At 40.6% G+C, this 22,722-nt stretch overlaps 1 protein-coding gene across 3 annotated transcripts in view; it reads left to right on the top strand.

Annotated features, from left to right (window-relative positions):
- CRTAC1 (cartilage acidic protein 1) overlaps positions 1 to 22,722 on the top strand; it is a 183,025-nt gene that overhangs the window by 108,740 nt on the left and 51,563 nt on the right. For all 3 annotated transcript variants that reach the window (XM_031956215.1, XM_031956217.1, XM_031956216.1), the window contains exon 3: positions 4,542 to 4,738. In XM_031956215.1, coding sequence (XP_031812075.1) covers positions 4,542 to 4,738 — 197 coding nt within the window. The remainder of the gene's footprint in view (positions 1 to 4,541; positions 4,739 to 22,722) is intronic.

Below are 22,722 nucleotides of genomic sequence, written 5' to 3'. Positions count from 1 at the left end.
TTGGTTTTTTGGAGGGGTCCAATGAAAGTTCTGCTGAGTGCTGAATTTATTGAAACTTTAACTGGTCTTTAATGAATAAGATGAATATAAGTAAGGGGTAGTGGATAGAACACCAGTCCTGAAGTCAGGAGGACCAGAGTTCAAATCTGGTCACTTAATACATTCTAGCTGTGTGACCCTGGACAAGTCACTTAACCCCAATTGCCTCAGCAAAAAAAAAAAAAGAATATAGGTTGGAGTAAACTAGCATAAGTTGAGATCTCTGGGGCTTGAAGCATGTTTGATTTTGCCCTAGACCAAGGGTTCTTAGCTTTTGGGGGGTCAGAGACCCCTTGGGCAACCTAATGAAGTCTATCAACCCTTTCTCAAAATAATGTTTTAAATTGAATCAAATAAATTCACAGGAAATCAATTCTACTGAACTAATTATCTTTCTATCCAAATATTTTGATATATCTAAATGTACATAGATACATACATGTACATATACATATCTGGCTAGCTCTACATATATGTGTCTATGTTTAGATATATAAATATATAATACAAATACGTCCAGTTAAGAACCTCTGCCCTAGACAGATGAAGTCATTAGCAACCACGTATGAATGGTAAACTTATTCCTCTTGTAAATCAATGCTTCCTAGACTCAGTATGCCTTAGCCACAAGAAGGAAGGAGAAGCCTTGGAGAAGAGGAGTGGATGCTAAAATCATAAGCATCTTTATGGTGGGGGATGAGCATCTAGAGACAAGAGCTAGAAATATAGATCTGTGAGTCATCTGCATAAAGATGATGATTCAGATCATGGGAGCGATAAGGGTCCCCAAGTGAGAGAATAGAGAAGCAAGCCCAAGATGAAATCTGGGGGCACACCCACAATTATAGGGCAGGATGTGGATGACAGGCTGACAAAAGAGCCTACAGGTAGGAGGAGAGGACGGTCAACACTGTTAAGTGTCACAGAAAAGGCAACAAAGGATGAAGTCGGAGAAAATTATTAGATTTGACAAATAAGAGATCACTGGTAACTACTATAAAGAGAGTTGTTTTAATTGAGTGATGAGGTCAGAAGCCAGATTGCAGAGGTTTTAAAAGAGAGTAAGAGGTGATTAAGGGGAGGTTTTCTCAAGAAATTTGACTGAGAAAGGTTAAGCATTTTATAAATGTCTATTACTATTGTTGCTGTTATCATCATCATGATTATAAGATAATGGTTTTTGGAGGCAAGATAGAGTGTCGGGACTGAGAACAAGACTGGGCACCAAAGAGCCTGAGTTCTTTTCCTAGTGGGATTAAGGAAGTCATATTTCACTCAGATTGAGCATTTTTTCTTACCTGAGACCGGCCAGCCAAGTGCTGACAGGGCTCCTACTGGGACCTTGGTGTTCTGTCTCTCTGTCTTAGGGACCTCTCATAGGTCACTAGTCTCCCCTGACACACAGAATTCAGATACTTTGTTAAGGTGTCTAACAAGCTCCCTTCCATCACCCATGCTGCTGAGTCAGTGTATAATAAGTTTCCTTTCTCCCCTTTCATGCACTGTGGGTGCCAGGAGGCACCTGGCCAGTTTTCTCAAAATCTGCTAACTTCACTGGCTCCAATTCATGGGGAGCTGTGAAGAGGGTCAAATTGGCTTCATTTTAGGAAAACAAGAGAGTGACTTCTTCCCGAGACCTTGCAGACTTCAGCCGGCTGGTCCCGAGCATTCACAGAAGGGAACTAATCAGAAATGGGCAGTTGAATTTCTCTTAAGATATACAAGCAGGTTAAAAACAAAGGAAAGGAAGTATAAGGGATTAACTATACCCGGGGCTTAGCTAGATTCCTCTGAAAGCCCCGAACAGTCTGGTGCTATACAGGAGTCTCCATTTGCAAGGCAGGATCCTCAAGTTCTCTCCTCTACCTTGCTCCTTTCCTCTTTGAGTGACCTTCAGCAAATTATGTTCTCTTTTTTGGCACCTCAGATTTTCCAGGTGAGATATAAAATGGGGCATCTTAATAACTGGGGGACCTGAACCTACTTGACTCAGAAAATTCCAAGGATTAATGAAAAGAGAATCAAACGGAATGGAGCAGGGTAAGGTTAATGAAGTGAACATTTCCTCCTATTGGCAAGTTTCTCCTGAAACTTCCATATTGAGGAAGTGTACAAGGCCAACCATGCTCACTCTTTTGTTTCTTTCCCTATATTACTGACTATCTGGATCTTGGGTACCTTCTTATACACACACACACACACACACACACACACAGAGAGAGAGAGAGAGAGAGAGAGCTTCCAGTTCCCTTATATTTGTTGTTTTACCCCATTAGACTATAAACTCCTTAAAGAAAGAGACTTTCTTTTTGTATGTGTTTATATATTCCAAGAACTTAGAACTTAGAACTTAGTGTCTAAAACATATTAAGTATTTAATAAATACTTGTTGTTGCTGTCTATTGAGTGCCTACTATGTGCCAAATACTGTTCTTTTTCTCCTCTCTCTCTCTCTCTCTCTCTCTCTCTCTCTCTCTCTCTCTCTCTCTCTCTCTCTCTCTCTCTCCCTTTCTTTCTTTTTTCTGAGGTAATTGGGGTTAAGTGATTTGCCCAGGGTCCCACAGCTAGGAAGTATTAAATGTTTGAAGCCAAATTTGAATTCAGGTCCTCCTGACTTCAGGACTGGTGCTCTATTCACTGGACCAAGTAGCTTCCCCTCAAATACTGTTCTAGTTAGGAAGACCTGACTTCAAATCCAGCCTCAGAAACTTACTAGCTGTGTGACTTTGGACAACCTCCTGTTTACCTCAGTTACAATAGAAATAATAACAGTACTTACTGACTTGTTGTTAGGAGGATCAAATGAGATAATAATGGCAAAGTATCCGGCACATGATAAGTGTGTCATAAATGTTGGCTATTATTATGGGGCATCTGGGTAGCACAGTAGATAGAGCGCCAGACCGGAGTCAGGGAGATTCATCTTCCCGAATTCAAATTTGACTCTAAACACTTCCTGGCTGTGTGATCCTGAGCAAATCACTTAACCCTGTTTGCCTCAGTTTCCTTGTCTTTAAAATGAACTAAAGAAGGAAATGGCAAACTACTCAGTATCTTTACAAAGAAAACTCAAACTGGGTCATGAAGAGTCAGACATGACTGAACAGTTATTATTAGCTTACAGAGGCAGCTAGGTGGTTAAGTAGAGCATAAAATCCAGAGTCAAGAAGACCTGGGTTCAAATACAGCTTCAGACACTTCCTAACTATGTGACCTCTAGCATTATGACAACTTCTCAGTTTCCTTATCTGGAATTATTTCCTCTCAGGATCATTCTAAGGAGCCAATGAGATAATATCTGTAGCACTTAGCACATAGTAGATACTTAGTCTGTACTCTTTTCTTCCTTCCTATAAAATAAGAACACTAGTGTGCTGACTATTAAGCTCTAATTTCAGCTAAGATCAAAACCTAAATCGTGTTTAGATATCCTTAGAAAAATGAACTAGGTCAAAGAAATCCAGTGGGTCGACCTAATCTAGCTACATTTATTCACACTCTCTAGACTGAGATGCTAATGTCAAATGTGTGATTGAAAAATTAGACGTGTCTTGTCAGGTTCTAAGTATCCAACCACCAGTCAAAACAACTTCTATTCCCCTGGTACTTCTTCACTCAGAAAGGCCCAAGACCAAAGTGGGACCTTCTCTTGTCCCATTCTTCATTTTAAACATTATGTGGACAGCTCAAATGAAATAGTAGAGTAAAGACTAGCCAGACTTTGAGGTCTAACAATGAGATACTCAGCAGATTATCAGGTTTCCATAAGATAGCAATACGGCAACTGATATTATGGCAACTCTATTTAGATAATTTTTTTTCCTTTTAATAATATTTCATATTTTTCTCAGTTGCATGTTGAAGCAATTTTTAACACCTTAAGAACATTTTAAGTTCCAAATTCTGTCCCTTCCTCCATGCCTCCCTCCCTCCAAGATAGAAAACAATCTGATATAGGTTATATATGTGCAATCATGTAAAACATTTCCATATTAGTCATTTTATACAAGACTCAAAATGAGAGAAAAGGAAAGAGAGAGAGAAGAAGGAAGAGAGGGAGGGAGGGAGAAAGAAAAGGGAGAGGGGGAGGGAAGAAAAGACAGAGAGGAAAAGGGGGGGACAAATGGAGGGAGGCAGGGAAGAAAGGAAGGATGAAAGGAGAGAAGGAAGGAAGAAAAAAGGATGCTTCAGTCTGTATCCAAAATATCAGTTCTTCCTCTAGAAATGGACAGTATACTTTATCATGAGTCCTTTGGGATTATCTTGGATCATTGTATTGCTGAGAATAGCTAAGTCATTCACTGTTCTTCATTGTATAATATTGCTATTCCTATATACCATGTTCTTCTACTTCTGCTCGCTTCACTTTGCATCAGTTCATGTAAGTCTTTTTCAATAAATATTTTTGCACTGTCCAAGGAAGGCTTGAGGTTCATTTGAGTGTGTTGGAGAGAGACATTGCTTCCCACCTCCATCTTCCTTGTCATTGTCTTCTCCCTCAGGTATAACGGCCCTAACCTGGTTCTGAAGTATGACCGAGCCCAGCGGCGCCTCGTAAACATTGCAATAGATGAGAGAAGCTCTCCCTACTACGCGCTCCGCGACAGGCAGGGGAACGCCATCGGGGTCACCGCCTGTGACATTGATGGAGATGGCCGAGAGGAAATCTACTTCCTTAACACCAACAATGCCTTCTCAGGTAGGGAACTGGTTTTTTCCTACTTCCAGCACTTGCCTCTAGCTCTCTTGTAGATATCTTCTCAAAGGGTCCTCCCTGGCATTTCCCTGCAGACCTTAAGGAACTTGGGAATTCTTTCTAAGAAGTAAGAATTCCTAAGTTCTTACTTCTTAGAGTGGCTAGATTTAGCCTCTACTGCTTCTTACTGAGAAGCAAGGTGTTCCCTGGACCCAGCATAGAGGAGCTAGAGAAGGTGAAAGCCATCTCAGAATGCCCATTCAGATCAGGATCCCCACAGCAGCTCATAAGGAAACTTATTTTACAGGATACTGTGAGTCAGAGAGGAAAATATAGGTCGTCTTCTCAAGGTTTCTTTGGGGACTCTTGAGGACAGCACATTCTGAAGCTGTTTGTCCTTCCGTTCTTCAAGAAGACCATGACAGCAGGGGAGGGGATTCCATGCTATGCAAATGAATTGGATTTAAGAGAGGGAGGCTGTGTAAGGTCACTGCCTCAGTTTCCCCTCCAGAGCCAACTGGGAATATGCTATAGAACTAGGGTAGAAACTCACCAGAATCCCTCCTGACCACAGCCAGACAAAATAGGATTGGACTTTCTAGAATACCTCTTTAGACTTTCTTAGGGTCTGTCCTGATTGAGACTTCTAGCCTGTCTGGACCGAATAATTAGCCTTAGGATTAGAAAGACTTAAGTTCAAGTCCTTTTGACATGTACTGGCTGTGTGACTCTGGCCAAGTCATTTACCCTCTCAATGCTTGTGGCAACTCTTTAAAATTATAACTTGCTGAAAAGTTGTAAATCCACATGGTTGGGAGGAATTTTCTACACATAGAAGAAAAAACAGATCTAGAGTAAATACCACTTCAGCCTCTATGATGGTAGTTGGGCAGGAGAGAGGAAGAGCTGTGGTAGTAATGTATTAGTGAGGCAGTAATGTATAGTGTCCAGCCTTAATTAATTTGTTGTTTTCAGCGGCATCCAACTCTTCATGACCCCATTTGGAATTTTCTTGGCAAAGATACTAGAGGGGTTTGTCATTTCCTTCTCTAGCTTATTTTACAGATGAGAAAATTGAGGCAAATAGGATTAAGTGACTTGCCCAAAGTCACACAGCTAGAAAGTGTCTGTGGCTGGATTTGAACTCGGGAAGATGAGCCTTCTTGACTCCAAGCGTGGTGCTCTATCCACCACAGCATCACCTAGCTGCTCTGCCAAATCCTAATACAGTTCAGTAAATATTTTGATATTTGGAGTCAAAAGGCCTCAGTTCATAGAATTATAGCATTAGGATTTAGAGATTATCTAATTGAAAGATGTCAAACTCACAACCCTGCAGGCTGCACACAGCTCCCGGTACTCTGGAGTACTCATTGAAATGTACTCAGAAATGACTCCACGTGGATAAATGACAAATAATTATTACTTGCCTTCTCGATGAAGGAGGGAGGAGGAGAATTTAGGAACTTAAAATATAAAAAAAAAATGTTCTAAATAAATAAAAGTCTGAAAATCTGATTGGGAAATGTTAATAAAATAAACATACAATAAAACATAGATAATATTAACTTGTGGTTTTCTAAAGCAATATGAAGCTTGCAGGAATCCCTTTCTATTTGAGTTTGATGCCCTTGATCTAGCCCACTTCTCCCTATTATTTGCTCTATTATTATTGCATAGGTAGTAAGTACTTTAATATTTTGATGGTAACAGAAGATTTTAAGAGGCACAATGGATAAAGTGCCAGGCTTAAAAGTCAGGAAGACTCATCTTCCTAAGTTTGAATCTGACCTCAGACATTTATTAGCTGTGTGACCCTGGACAAGTTATTAACCCCATTTGTCTCAGTTTTCTCATCTGTCAAATGAGCTGGAAAAAGAAACAATTCTAATATCTCTGCCAAGGAAACCCCAAATAGGGTTATGAAGAGTTGGACACTACTGAAATACAATTCAACAACTAGAGTAAATTTTATTAGATTAATATTAATATTTTAATAATATACACAGATAAAAACATTGAGATTGAGGCAGGATTTACACCCAGGCCCCCCTGAAAGCCTTACCACTCTGCCATGATGTTTCTGTGAGAGACACTAATGGTATGCTGTCACTCGTCATCTCATGGCCCAGCTTCTTCATCTGTAAAAATGAGGACACTACTTACTTTCCAAAGCTATTGTGGGTCAAGTTACCTTGAGAACTGTGAGGTTTCTATGCAGATGTTAAATTTCAAGGTGTGGGGCTTTACAGTTTCCAAAAACTGTTTTTTCACATCTAAGCTCATTTGTTCCTTGCCACAACTCTGTGATCTCAATCTAGGATCTGAAGCTTCAGTGAAATCAGTGGTTGAACGAGTGAGATGAAAATGGGGTTAGTGGGAGGAGAAAAAGGCAGGGAGGAACATGAGGGTCTAAGGTACAGACAAATATAGTGACATAGTTTCTCCCCCCCTTTCCCCCCAAATAACTCTCATCTCCTCACTGACATCACCTCTTTGAGAAAACCTTTTTGTGAGAAAGGCAAACCTGGGCCTCTTTTATTGCTAAGGGAACGTGTCACCTGAGCTTTATTTCACTGGAGCAAAGGGAGCTGGAAAAACTGGGCCTTTGATGATTCCAGGCTCACTGAGATCCAGAGATCCAGCCCGAGTGGCTCCCTGCTCTCTGTGGATATGACCTGGGAAGGGTAGCATGTGAGATAGGGCTCCGGACCAGGGCCAAGGCTGGGGGCAGGCAAGCAGAGGGTTCCACTGCCTGGCCAGCTGCCAGCCTCAAGAAGCCAAGAAACAATGAGCCCCAGCACTCGAGCGGTATTTTATGGGTTTTCATCTCATCTCGCCACCAACTCAGGCCTGTGTGACTGTAATTATCCCTACACAAATATCAGGGCATGGTTATCCAGCTGGATTTACTGCTCTCAGTCGAAGGGAAGATTGGATTGGGACAAAGTTAATTGATGAGCTGATAAACTCTTTAATATGGGGCAAGGTCAGGGGAAAAGATCAAAATCCATCTAAGGTCCAGCTGTGGACAGGAGCAACAGGGCAGATGTGACTGTGGGAAGGGGGACGGGGTGGAAATGGGGATTGAAAGAGTAGGAATAGAAGCAAGAAGATTCTAAGAGAGGGAAATATTCAGAGGATCCAGATTTGGAACTATAAAGAACCATGGAGATCATCAAGTCCAATCCACCTCCTGAGGAAACTGAGATTGAAAGCTTATGTATCTTGTCTAGGGTCACAGTTAGTAACTGAGGCAAAATTCAAACTCAGAGCTTCTTAACTTCCAGTTCAGTGGTCTGTCTACTGTGCCATGGAGCAACACAAAGGGGACACAAGAATAACTCATGGCTCTATAGGGCTTTAACATAATAATATAAACACGTTAATCGTATTTACAAAGAACATTGAGGTTGAGAAATTAAGGTATTAGCCCAAGATCACGCAGCCTCAAATCTTGAATCCAAGCCTTCATACACCAAGACCAGTATTCCTTCCACTACTATCTCCAGAGTCTATCTCCAGAGAAGACTGGAACATCTCAGATCCAAACAGACAAAGTGGGTTTGCTGAGAAGAAATCATGGTCTTTCTGGACATGAATGCTCTCACATTTTCCTCTTCAGGGGCTGAGGACCTGGTTTGGGGCAACCATCCTAGACACAGAGGTTCTTCCTGCCCCTGCCCCCTCCCTCCGCAGTGCCCAACAGCCTCAGCTCTGGCTCCACACTTCTCGGTGACCTTCTGTGGGTTTGAGGGATGTGTGTGGTTTTGAGTTAATTTTTCAGTTGAGTGATTCAATTGATTCATTGACAGTGGGCAGAGACGGGGAGCAGAGACACTTGTGCTGTGTCAGCAAATTCCCCTTTGTCCAGCTGGCTCTGTGCTTGGCTGTTCCATCCCCTGGCCATCGTGGGGAGCCCAAGATGTCTCTGGGAGCTCCATCCTAGGACCAACACCATTAGGTGCCTTTGACTTTGGGGATCCTTTTGCTTACCTTGGAAGTATTGGCGTGGGGGACCAAGGAATGATTCTGGAAAGGTCATCTCCCCTTCTTTTTACCTTCTATATACCCCAGGATCTTGGGTGCTTTAAGGATACGATCAACCAGTGGGTATGGGCTTGACTGCTTGATTCACAAGACTGAGAGTGACCAAAACCAACCAACCACATGATGGAGACAGTCCTGGACCTGGACTCCAAAAGCCTTGTAATTTCACCTCTGTTCCTGAGACTATCTTAATCTCTCCAGATCTCTGTTTCCTCCTCTAAAAAATGAGATTAGATCAGATGTCCGTAAAGTCCTTGTTAAGCCTCAATCTATGACTTCTGGGAAAATTCTTTAATCTCCTCTATGTGCCAAGCAATTCTACACCTATAAACCATACTGGGAAAGCCCATCTTATGATGATGGATGAACTGGTAGTGTTTGTTGTTGTTTCTTAAAGAAATTGGGAGTTTCCATCCCCAAAAGTATACTTTTGGGAAGGAGCCTTTAACCACTTCAACCACTCTTTCCCAAGAAAAGGTAGAATTAATACTATCCCAAGGGGATGATTAAAAAAATTTAAAGAACACTGACCAAGGAGTTAAGAGAGAAGGATAGAGAGCAGACCTGCAATTTTAGTAGTACAGAAAGCTCCAGGTGAGAAAATTCCCTCCACCAAGTAGATCATGGGCTTAAAGAACTGCCCAAAACATTGAAAGGGCAAATTTCTTTCCCAGGGTCACTTAGTCAAGTTGGCTTCAAAGCTGCCGCTTCATGCACTTTGCTGTGCTGGCTCTTGAGAACCAGGAGCCTAGATTTTAGTCCTGACTGATTAGTTAACTACAACAGAACTGGCGTGCCTAATAACTCTAAAACTCTATGATCTCAAATTCTCCCCACCCACAGCTCTAACATTCTGTGAGTCTAGAAAGCTTAGTAAACTACAGAGCAGACAGGACTGAACCTGTGATTTCATCCTTGCAAAGAAATCCCAGGATGAAAATATCTTCTACCTTTTGTTCTGGCAACTGTTCTGCAGTTGGTTGTCTGGGGATACTAAAGAGGTTCAAGTGACTCTTCCAGAGTCACACAGTCAGTATGTGTTGGAAGCAGAGCTGAGCCTGACACCCAAACTAGTTTTTACCTACTATGTCATGTTTTCCATTAAGAAATGAGGAAAAATTCCTAGTAGAAAATGAGAGAGCAGCCACTGGTAGCCAGGGATGAGAGAATTATTCTAGGGAAATAAGTGAATTAGGGAAATAAGGTGATGGTGTTCTTTCCTATTTCCTTTTTTTTCTGAGATAATTGGGATTAAGTGACTTGCTGGGTCACACAACTAGGAATTATTAAGTGTCTGAGGCCGGATTTGAACTCAGGTCCTCCTGACTTCAGGGCTGTTGCTCCATCCACTGTGCTATCTAGCTGCTGCCCCCAATTTCCTTTTGCTGGATACTATCTAGTGCCCTCAAATAATAGATACCTAAACTGATCTCCTACTGGATAACATCACTGGGCATGTCTTCCCCAGATGGTCATTCAGTCTTCCCTGACCTTTTTTAATAAGCCACTCAGAGTAGTATCCAATAGAATGAGAGAGAATAATTCTTGACGCCACTCCCCTACTTCCATACAGCATATATATAACATCTTAACTCTCTCTTTGGTTTTTCTTAATCCAAAGAATTACCTTTAGGAGTGGGGATTACAGGTGCCATGGCAAATCATAGCTCTGGCATTGGAAGGGGCTTTAGAGATTATCTAATTGATCAAACTAACCTCATTTTACAGATCAGGAAACAGGTCCAGAAAAAGGTTGAATGATTTACCCGTATCACGCAGGTATAGTAACAGGATTGGAATTTGAAATCAGGTCTTGAATGAATCCAAGTGGAGCGCTTTTCCCACTCTAAGGGGTTGGATGGATTTTAGCATTCTTCCAATGATACAAGTAACCATTTACCTTAAGCTAAGGACCTAACCTCTAAAATAGTCCAAACCAATGAGCAGTCAGGTGTGAAATAATACAAGGAAGCCCTCCATCCCCATGCCTATTCAATCCTCAGATCTAACTCAACACAATCCTGACCTCAAAACTGGAAAAATTCCTCATGTTCAGTGATGTCTCAAACCATAATTTTGTGGACTTTCCCCCTCAGAAATCATATTCTTTTGCCTCTTGACCTAGACCTTATCTTTTTGCTATCCCCAGTCCCCACCACATTTAGCAATTTCATATTTATAGGCAAGTCATATTCTCTTACCCCACAACTGACAGATCGCAATCACAAATGGTCAGATGAACAGCAAGTGGTGAGGAGGTGGGTGGGCAGGACAGCAACAAAGGCAAAATAGCATGGAGACTCAGATACTTGGTTCATGGATGTGTTCTAGTCATAAAATTACACTTGTTAACAAGCCATGATTGTTGTCCGATCCCAAAATGCCAGACTGTGTTCAATGTAGATAGAATCAGTAAGGCACATTGAAGACCAGGCAACAGGAAGTTATTTTGAAGGTTGAGGGAATATAAGATGAATTTTTATTAAAACATTAAAACATCCCTTTACCTAGACTGATTTTTGCCAGTTGATTTCCTCTTTCCCCATGACTTGTGACTAATTCTGCAGATTTTCATCAGCCAAGTCACCCAGAGCATTTTTGATTGAAGGTCCCAATCATCTCCCAGGGCAGAGACATTGTTTTTGCCTGATGCCATATCACTGACCCTTCTTCTTTAGCAATATGTAGTCGATTTGTTATTGTGAGCCCTTCTCCCAACTCCATCTATCTGCCAGCTTACCCTTCTCCCTTCAATGGTTCTAAATAAAGTATGGATTAGATCACATCCTGGGTTAGATCAGCCCCAAGGGAAAGGTATTAATTAAATTCAATATAGTTAAGCAAATATTTATTGGACACTTGCTATAGACAGGGCACCAAAGGATATAATATTCTGTAGTAGATAATACCAGATTTGGAATCAGGGAAACCTGGGTTCAAATCCCATCTTGGATACTTAGCAGCTATGTGATCCAAGGCAAATCATTTACCCTATTTCGGTCTCAGTTTCTTCCTCTGTAGAGTGGGAATAAAAATATTCTTAGCACCTAACTCACAGGATTGCTGTAAATTTCAAATGAGCTAGTGTAGGGGAGGTGCTTTGCAGATCTTAAAACACTATATAAATGTCAGTTTAGTGGTAATAGTAATTTTGGGGAATACAAAGATGAATGAAGCACTGTCTTAGCCCTAAATGGGCTAGCTGCTCCACTGAAAAGGCCTTTTAATTCCGTATCTTTTCCAAACCTCACATTCACACGCCTCAAGCTGCCCCCACAGTACTCCTCCTGTTCCCCCTTAGAAGGTAGGGACTAAACAGAGAGAGGGATAGTGAGTGGGAAAGTTGATTCTACTCCTTAGGGAAAAGAGTTGAAAAGCCCAGCACCTGATGGTTCAATATGTTTATTGATTAGCTAATGGCCACCCTCCTCTTCCGCCTTAGAACTTTCTCCTCCCTTGGGTTAGATAATATCTTGGTGTGTTCTCTCTCTCTCTCCCTCCCCCTCAACTTACTCCACTTCCTTTACTTCCTTTTCCTTCCTTCCCTCCCTCCCTCCTTTCCTCCCTTTCTCCCTCCCCCCCCCCCCCCCCCCCCCCCCCCCCCCCCGTGTTACCACTTCTCTATCTACTATTACACTGGTCTCTCTTCTTCCCTTCCCCCAAACATGAACATTCCCTATTATTCAGTCCTTTGCTCTTTGCTTGTATCTATATGTTCTTTCTCTTAGAAATCTCATTAGCTCTCATAGCTTTAATTATCACCTTTATGCAAATACCTTCCAAATCTATATATCCTTCCCTGATCTTTCTCTTGAACTTCAGAACTGTGGGTCTTCCAGATTTTCCTATTGTGTACTCTTACCATTATTTCAAATCTCACAGATCTAAATTAGAACTTAACATCTGGAAGGCAGTGTGGTTCACTATCTCTGACATAAAAAAAAAAAAACCCTAAATTCAGATCCTGCTTCTGATACTCCCTGAGTAATATCAAGGCACTTAACCTTCCTTGGGTCTCAGTTTTCTCATCTATAAAGGGAAAGGGGAAAGGATTGAGCCATATGGCCTCCAAAGTCCCTTCTAGTTATAATTCTCTGATCTATTGTCTTGTATGTTTCCCCAGATGGGTTCACTCTCCTGATGCCCCTATTTCACACACAATTCTTCTAGTTATCCAAGCTGGAAAGCATGGAGTCTTATCAAGTTTTTCGTCTCCTGTACCCTCCATATCTAGTCATTTCCCAAGTCCTGTAGATCCTTCTTCGATGTGTCTTTTGGATCTGCCTACATTCCTACAACATTCCTACAACAATCACCATTATCAAGCCCTTATCATCTTCTGCCTGGACTGGGCTCCAAACTTTCTTTTTCTCCCAACTCCCCTTTTGAACATTATTGCCAAATTTTCCGAAATCCTTGCTCTGTAGTCACAGATTGGTACAGCTAACAGAAATTCTTCTTGTTGTTGATTTATTTTGGTCATGTCCAATTCTTTGTGACTCCATGTTGGGTTTTCTTGGCAAAGATGCCATTTCCTACTCTAGATCATTTGACAGATAAGGAAACTGAGGAAAATAAGGTTAAATGTCTTGCCCAGGGTCATACAGCTAGTAAGTGTCTGAGGCCAGAGTTGAACTCAGATCTAAGCTCCCAATATTCTCCCCACTGTCCTGCCTCACTGCCCCAGAAGAGATCCTAGGGAACATAGGATCACCAATTTTGAGCTAGAAAGGAACTCTTAAAGCCATCCTCTCCAATCTCTTAATTTCAGAGATTGGAAAACAGATTCAGCGTTAAGTGACTTTCTCAGGATCACACTACTAAGCAAGGAACCAAGTCAGGAATTGAACCTTCATCTCCCTGATTCCAAGCATTGCGTCTCCCTTTCCCCAGAGCTACTTTCAGTGCCTTCATTTATACATGGCAAAGATGAAATGACTTTGACCAATGTCATACAGATCTTTAAATGCCAAGTCCCATATTCTTAAAGCTACATTTTACTTTCAGATTATATGTTTCTGGCTGAAAAAGATTCAGTGACTCTCCATTATCTGTAATCCAGATTTGTTAACTTGGCATTCAAGGCCTTCCACAGAATTCCCTTCTCCAGATTTCTTCCTCTCTGTTTCGCAGTGTGAATTCCTTTCCTTCTTCTCCCTCCCAGTCAAATTTTGTCTATTCACTATCCCCTGATTTTCCTTTATTGTCCTAGAATTCAGGAAGTCCTGAATTCAAATTGGGTCTCAGATTCTTAAACTTTGTTTGCTTCAGTTTCCTTAATTATAAAATGGGGATAAGGCAACAATACACTACTATCTGTTTTACAGAGTTGTCTGGAGGAAAGAACTCAAAGTGCTACGTAAATACAAGCTTTTATTATTACCTCTCACTTTGTACTTAATCCTCCACTGCTTCATGATGTATTATGAATTTCTGCTTGGTGTTGCTTAGCTTTGTACTTTTATCAGCTATTCAAGAAACCTTTATTAAGCACCTACTATATGCCAGGAATTGTAGTAGGTACTGGGTATACAAACATAAAAACAACCCCAGGCCTCAACTAGCTTATAGTCTAGTCTATGTTGATAGAATATATATATATATATATATATGTATATATATATATATATATCCCCACATATGTTTATATATGTGCTGGTATATAGGTATATATATATATATATATATATATATATATATATATATATATATAATATGTATGTATGTACCAAATGGCTAGAAGATCATTTAGAGAGTTAGTCGTGGAGATATCAGGAAGGATTTCCCAGTTAACCTGTAACTTCCTGGAATGGCTAGCACATGTCCTCTTTCCTCATGGGACCTAGTGAAGTGCCTGAAACACACAATAAACTGAGAATGATAATAATAATCACAGTAATAATAAGACATTTAGACAGTATTTTAGGGTTCACCATGTCCTTTCCTTATAATGGTCCTGTGAAGGATGTGGTGTAATATCATGGTTCTTTTACAGGTTAGAAAGCACAGGGGCTCCCTTGTCCATAGCTAATAAGTGTTAGAGCCAAGATTTAGTGAGTGTGTAAATGATGGTGAGAGCAGTGGATTTGGAATCAGAAATCCCGAGTTCAAATGCTGCCTGTGTGATTGAGGGACTAAGAATAGCTAACATTTGTACAGACTTTAAGATTTGAGTTTCACAATCACCCTGGGAAGTAGGTATAAGTCACTAGACTTTCCTGAGCCTCAGTTTACCCATCTGTAAAGAAAGGTATTATGTTATTTGACCTCTAAGGGCACTTCTAGCTCTAAATCTTATACTCTTGGGATGCCAGGTCCAACACTTACCTCTAAATCATGCTGTCTCAGCAATAAATATCTGTTGATTGATCGAACCCAGAAGCTTCTACCAGCATGAGGACTCATGCCAAAAAAAAAAAAAAAAAAAAGGAAAAGAGGTTTCCCTTAAGTGCCCTGCTAACAGCAGGTTTTCACAGTGGCCTGGGGTCCTCCAGGGCTGTGGGGTCCAGGCGCCCATCCCAACCCTCCAAGTTCTCCTCACTCACCTGTCCTCTCCCAGGAGAGCCGGGCAGGTCCTTGGTTTTCCAGCAGCCTCCCCTGTCTTCTGGCCCCCGGTGAGGCACCCCAGACCAGCCCACAGCTACAAGGAGCTGGCAGGAGGGATGCCGTGCTGACACGGACCAGGGGCAAGCGCCTGGGCGTTTATTACCTGTACCATCGACCCACACGGCTCACTGTTTATCTGTCTTCCTGACACACCTAATTACCCAGGTTGCAGCTGCCAGAGCATTTGCTCTTCCTAAATCATGGAGTCCCATTACTCCTGTCGCCCAGGCCCCTCTGCTGCCGCCTGCGGAAGGGCTGCCATTGATTTTGCCGTTCCCATTTATGATCTACAAGGCTCTGCACCACTCTTGCACATTTTACCTTAATTAGTTTATTCTTCTGAGTGTCCCTGGTCAGCTCTTAAGCCAAAAGGGCTGAAGAGAAAGGAAGAGGCCACAGAAATCAAAACCAGCCCTTCTTCCCTTTGGCCTCAGATCCTGCCTGAACAGTAGCACCGAGGGATGAAGGGCTTCAAGGCAAGACTGGGGCCCTGGAGTAGCATAGTTCTTGGGGTGGGGAAAATTTAGGGCCCCTTCTTCTCTCCAGGCCCTAAGGTTCTAGCCTATTCAGAGAGCAGCAGCCTCTATATCTGGCAGAGGCATAGCTACCACAAATTGCACCCCAGGGAATGTGGCAGGAAATGTGCCTTCAGTTGGGATGGGGGAGGTAGGGAGGGGAGCACGGTGGAGAAGTGATAGTTTACTGCAGCCAGCCATCTGGTAGCTTTCTATTTTAACTAATTATTCTTGCTAACTAGATGCTAAATTCTATTGTTTCTATATTCTTGAAAACTATAAGTGTAGTCAGTGCCCTCTAAATTTGGTACCCTGAGGCAAAGCTCTAGTCACCCTGCCCTAGTTATAGCTCTAGTATATGGAATCTCCTTAAATACTCTCTGCACAGACCAGAACCATTTAGCTTGGTCAGTGAGTGCTACAACGTTCTCTCTTCTTAAACACTAATTTCCAGGTTGAGACTCCCCGAGGAAATTACTTTGAGGGCCTCGGTTGACCCAAAGAGCCTCTGATTTGAGAGCTAAGTGCAGGGGATATCGTATATGAAGGAAGGAGATAGAAAAAAAGCATAAAAGGGTCAGTAATGTGGGATAGACAGCATCTCCTCAGAAAGTACCTCTCCAGGCTACAATATTAATAATAGATAGTGTCCCAAAAGTTTTAGTGCAGCTTTAAGCTATCAAAGCTCTAAAACTGCACTCCGACTTTTGAGACACCCTCTATAGATAGAAACCTTCCTGTGTTATTTCATTTGCACTTAGAAGCAACTCTTATGAAATAGGTACTTTGCTGAATTGTTTTTCAGTCATGTCAAAGACTCTGTGTCCCCATTTTGGGGTTTTCTTGGCAAAGGTACAGAAGTGTGGTTTGCCATATCCTTTTTTCAGCTCATTTTACAGATAAGGAAACTGAGGTAAACACAGTTAAGTGACTTGCCCAGGATCACAAAGTTACACCAGATTTGAACTCAGGAAGATGAGTTTTCCTAACTCCAGGTTCTATTTGCACCATCTAGGTACCTGCAGATATTATTACTTCCATTTTACAGATGAGGAAATTGAGGAATTTAAAGGTCACAAAACTAGTAAGTGTTACAGTTAGGATTGAAACTTAAATCTAAGGATCTGAGTTATGTATCCAACAAGATGAAAGACTAGACATTTTCTCCAATCCTCACTCTCTCAAAAAAAAAAAAAACTGTCAAAGTAGAATTTCGCACCAAAGGGAGAGTAATTACAACTGTATCCAATAGGACAAGGAAGGAAAGACTCCAACAAAGTAACACTTTCTGAACTAACAGTGATAAATGATAAACCTTAAAGAGCTCACTCAATACTCCTCCCCCAGCAGCCTCCACCGGATAATTACAAACTGACCCATGAGCCTCTGTTCATTCAGGGATTTCCTTGCTGCTTTAGAGACTTCAGAGATAACGCACCTCACGTTTGTCCTTCTCTGTCATTCTGTTGCAATAAGCAGTAGACATTGACTTTGCCCAGCCACGAGGGTGCAGAAAAATATGAGGGGTGGACCATGCCTCCCCAGGAAGTTAGGTAGCCAAGTGAATAGAGCACAACTTCTGAAATCAGGAAGATTTCTCTTTCCCGAGTTCAAATCCAGCATAAGATACTAACTGTATGACTCTGAACACTTAACTCTGTTTGCCTCAGTTTATTCATCTGTCAAATGAGCTAGAAAAAAAAAATGATGAGCTCCTCCAGCATTTTTACCATGAAAATTCTAAATAAGGTCACAGAATAAAATTACTGAACAATAACTGAAATAATTGAACAACAGTCATACTTCACTTCGGTTGACTTAGGAACTCTCTTATCCCAAAGCAATAGAGGCTATCCTCCAAACATGTATCCTCCTTCCCTCAAATCTTTCAAAAAGTATCAGATACTGACAGCTTAGTCAGAGAATTAAAGAATAAGAGGAAACAGAAGTAGAAGACCAGCATGAAGCTGGTCCCAATATAGAATAGAGAATACTATTCTATGGCATTCTTGGCAATAGAGAAGCTATATTGGGAAACCAGTTCTGCCTCCCCCAAAATTACTTGGAGCAGAGAATATGGCTGATGAAAAGTAAATTCTCCATCATAGAAAGAGGCGGGACAGTATTGGGGTCCAGCCCCAAGTATAAATCTATCATCAAAAGAGGAATCAGAAAATGAGGGACAGGTGAATATAAAGAGAAAGTGCTAAAATCACCAAAGATTTCAATAAGAAATTTCTATTTTAAAACCTAGAAAAGCATAAGTTGACAAACCAATGAAAAATGGACTGAAAAATTATGAGAAGATGAGTAATAAAACATCCACGTGATTAACCAAGTTTATCTGACTAAGCTCAGCACTATTATGCTATGTTTGCTTTAGGAGGTGTGGAAAAAATGGACTCTTCAGGGGTTAGCCAGTGACATAGAGGGGCTGTCTTTAGGGACAGCTTCAGACCCAGATAACAATTATATCTTGCACCAAGAAGTCCCTACCCAGCTGTGAATTAGCTGAACAATTCTAAAAAGCAATTTGAAATTATGCTCAAAAGGCGATTTAACTGTCCATACCTTTAATCCAAAGATTTCACTTCAAGATAAATATCCCAAGGAGGTTGAAGAAATTAAGATACCATGTGTACCAGATTATTCATAGCACCTCTCTTTTATGTTAGCAAAGATTTGGAAACAAAGTAAATGCCCATCAATGGGAAGATAGCTAAACAAATTGTGGTACATGAATATAAAGTTGGTGATGTATAAAATAGAGTACTGGATTTAAGAGTCAGAAAGACCTCAGTTTGAAGTCTATCTCAGGCATTTACTACATACAAGTCATTTAAACCTCTCTGTACCTCAGTTTTTTCATCTGTAAAGTGAGAGAATAGGGTAAACAACCTCTGAGGTCCCTTCTAGTTCTGTCATCTATAATCCTATACTGAGATATTACAGCACCATAGAAAACACTTAATATAAAGAATTCAGAAAATTATAGGAAGACATGAGTTGCAGATCCAAGAATATGTGTGTGTGTGTAGTGACTATAGTAGAAATATACACATAAACGAAAACAAAACAAACTAAATGCCATGTAATAATGATTAAGTGTGATTCTAGAAAACAGTTGAGAATATGCACTTTCCTCGTTTCTTTGCAAAAGGTAAGGGACTGTTGGTGTGGAATATTGAATATTCAATTAGCTACAGTTGATGTATTGGAAAGATTTGCTAAACAGATTTTTTTCTTTTAAGATATTTCTTATATCCTGCTGGAAAGGGGAAGGGATAGTGATATATTTGATAATGAAGGATATATAAAAACAATTTATTTCAATAAAAAAACAAAGAAAAATAGAAGTCCCCAACAAAGTCTTCTTGGTTTTTTCCAGTGAGGGCAGGGTAGGAAAACAATATGGGTCCCTGATTCTCTTGAGATCTCTTCTCTCTTGGAATGTCTTCTGTGATGTACGGTAACATTCTCCAGGAATCATTTAGACAGCAGGATTGAACTGAACCAAGAATGTCTCCATGGAGAAGTAAAGAGGGAGAGATCTCTAGACTGGGAGTTAGAAAACAAACAAACCACAAATAAATTTGGTTCTGCCACTTACTAGCAATGTGATCTTAGGCAAATTTAAGCCTCAATTTCTTCATCCATAAATAGTGGTGACTCACTTTTGGGGAAAGAGAGACTTCCTTTTTGTCTTTGTAATCCCAATTCCTCATATATAATAAGCGCATAATAAATATTTGTTAAATTGATATGGTTATGAGAAAAGTTCTTGATAATCATGACTAGTCATTATTTCCAGTTTTGAGGTCTGCCCTACCCAGATCCTTGCCCTAGTCTGCTAAGTATCATCAAGGTCAGTGTTGACCTTGAAGGTAATCTGTGAACTCCAGATAAGTATTAAAGCAAAAACCTGATTCCTCACAATGTAAGTAACTGTGGAAGCGTATAGATCAAAGTAGAGATTGCAATTATAGGATCTTGCAGCTAAATAAAACTTCAGAGGCCAACTAATTCAACCTATACTTGAACAAGATTTCTTGTGACCACATCAACAATAATTGATCATCCAAATTGTCTAAAGTCCTCCAGTTATAAAGGGGAGCCCACTACCTCCTGAGACCATCCATTCTAATTTTAGACTTTTCTAATTGTCTATAAATATTCCAACTTTTAGGCATTTTTTTCTTTATGTTTAGCCTAAATTTGCCTCAGTGATTTTTATTCATTGCTAAAATAGTAGTTCTACCTTCTGGGGCCATACAAAACAAATCTAATACTCCTTCCTCCACAGATAGTCTTCCAAGTGCTTAAGGACAGCTATCATATCTCCTGCAAATCTTCTCTTCTCCAGGTCAAACATCCAGGTTAATCATCTCTCCTCATATGTCATGATCTTCAGAACCTTCATCATTCTGATTGATCTCTTTTGGATACCCTTCATCTTATCAATGTCCTTCCTAAAATGAGGTACCTAGAGTGGAGCATAATATTCCAAGTAATGACAGCTATTCCTCTCAATTTAGAGTCAGTTTCAGGTTTAATAAGCAATTCCTTTACCCAAGTCATTGATAAAAGTGTTAAAACATGAACCAGGCCAATCATAGATCTCTGAGGCACTCCACTAGATGCTTTTTTTCAAGTTGACTTTGAAGTATTAATGGCTATTCCTTGGGTCTGGCCATCCAACTAGCTTTAAATTTACATAAGGACACTAGCATGTAGCTAATTCACAAAGACATCTTAAGAAACTGTCAAAGTTTGTGCTAAAATGTAGATTAAATCTGGATATGTAGCATTCTTTGATCTACCAGTCTAGTAACCCTGTCAAAAAAATAAAAAGAGGTTAGTCTAGCATATTTTGTTCTTGATAAAGCTATGCTGGCTTTGGCTGATGCTTCCTTTTCTAGATATTCATTGGCCCCTAGTATAGTCTAGAATTTTGCCAGGAATCCTAGTCAAACTCGCTAGTCTATTCCTTGCAGACTTTATTCTCTTCCTTCTTTTGAAAATCAGGACAATATTTGCTCTTCTCCAGTGCTGCCTTCCCATTCTTCATGATCTTTCAAAGGTCACCGACACTGGTTCAATAATCACATTTGCCAGTTCTTACAGGATTGGAGGTTGTAGTTCATCTGGCCTTAGCGATGTGAATTCATTAAGGCAGCTAGCGTTCCCTTGCTATGTCTCTACTTATTTGGAATATTAACTTCCTATGATCCACTTTGTTCTATCATTTTCAATCCAAATATCACTTACCTTGACAGAGAAAAATCAGAAATAAAAATAAAAGTTATTCAGTTCTACCTTCTGTCCATTATCAGTTGCCGTCTCCTCCTTATTGGGCAGTGGTCCTCCTCACCTTGGTCCTTTGCATCACTTACAGTCTCAATTTATCCTGGGCTTGAAGTACTCCTGCCTTTTCCTTCCTTCATTACCTGGTGTTACATCCCTTCTCTGTAAACATCTTTTTAAAATTAAGCTGGTGCATGATTTCCTTATTTATCCCTCCTGGTCTCACTAAATGGGTCCTCTGTTCTTCCTCATCAGGACTGTTTCTTTATGGGCCTTTTTAAAAACCAGGTCTCCCTCTCTCCCTCATTAATCTGTGAAATCCTTGAGGGCAAAAAGAATTTGTTTTTGCCTTTCTTTGTATGCCTAGAATTTAACACAGTGCCCTGCACATAGCAGATGTTTCATAATTTCTACTTGACCGAGTGACTCCCTGTCTCACCCAAGTTGGAAGCAAGACTGACACAGGGCCCATTCAAAGGGCCAATCTTAATACTTGTTGGTATGGAAGCTTTGAATCCATTCTATTTTTCCAACATGGACCAATTTGCACTTCCTTAGGCAGCCTGATGGGGAGGTAGGTGCTACAAAGGATAGAGTGCCAGACATGAAATGGGAAACATCAAGATGATGTTTCCAAAGTTTAATCCAATCTCAGATACTTACTATCTTCATGACCCTGGGAAAGTACCTTAACTCTGTTTGCCTCTGTTTCCTCATCTGTAAAATGAGTTGGAGAAGGAAATGACAAAGTACTCCAGTATCTTTGCCAAGAAAACTCCAAATAACATCACAAAATGACTGAAGCAACTAAATAATAAAACAACAGAACAAAGGCTGAATGAGATCATGTTGTCATGGGATTTTGTGGTGACATCTGATCATTTCTGATCACACTGTATTTCAGAACTCCCCAAAATAAAGATTCACTGTATCCAGCCTCCAAGTAATAAGGATTACAAATTTCCATCCACACCTGACTTTCTCTGTGCCTTTCATCCTTGATAAGTTCCCTCCTGGACCAACTTCCCCTTTTAGAATTTTAAGATGTGGAATCCAACCTATCTTTTCTCTAAAGCATCCAAAGTCTGTAGAATATTTGTCATGCTACTAAGAAGAAAGTTCTAAAGTTCCCAATATTTTCCACCAAGTAACCTGGGGGAGAATTTAATGCAGAATACCAATTCTCTTTATCGTTTCCTCCACCTTTTGAAGGATGAAATTATCAAGGCAAATCAGGAAACCATCATTCTCTTTGCTTTGGACAGAGAGAAGCCTTCACTAGTTGAGATAATCAGAGACTTCCATCATGCCTCTGTCATGCTTCATTGTTTGGCAAACTCCTCATCTATTCTCTATTTTTTGTCTAGGGGGTCTGTAATCTACTCCAGTGACAATATCACTTCTGTTTCTGCCCTTACTAATCTTCATCAAAATATTCTTCCTTCTCCTCTATGCTTCCTGGATTTCCTCACATGAGTATAAGTATTTCTTTTTAATAGACTTTGTACCACC

The sequence above is a fragment of the Sarcophilus harrisii genome, chromosome 2 (genome assembly GCF_902635505.1).
Source record: "Sarcophilus harrisii chromosome 2, mSarHar1.11, whole genome shotgun sequence".
Taxonomy (NCBI): Eukaryota; Metazoa; Chordata; class Mammalia; order Dasyuromorphia; family Dasyuridae; genus Sarcophilus; species Sarcophilus harrisii.
This window is presented reverse-complemented; position numbering and strand designations above follow the sequence as displayed.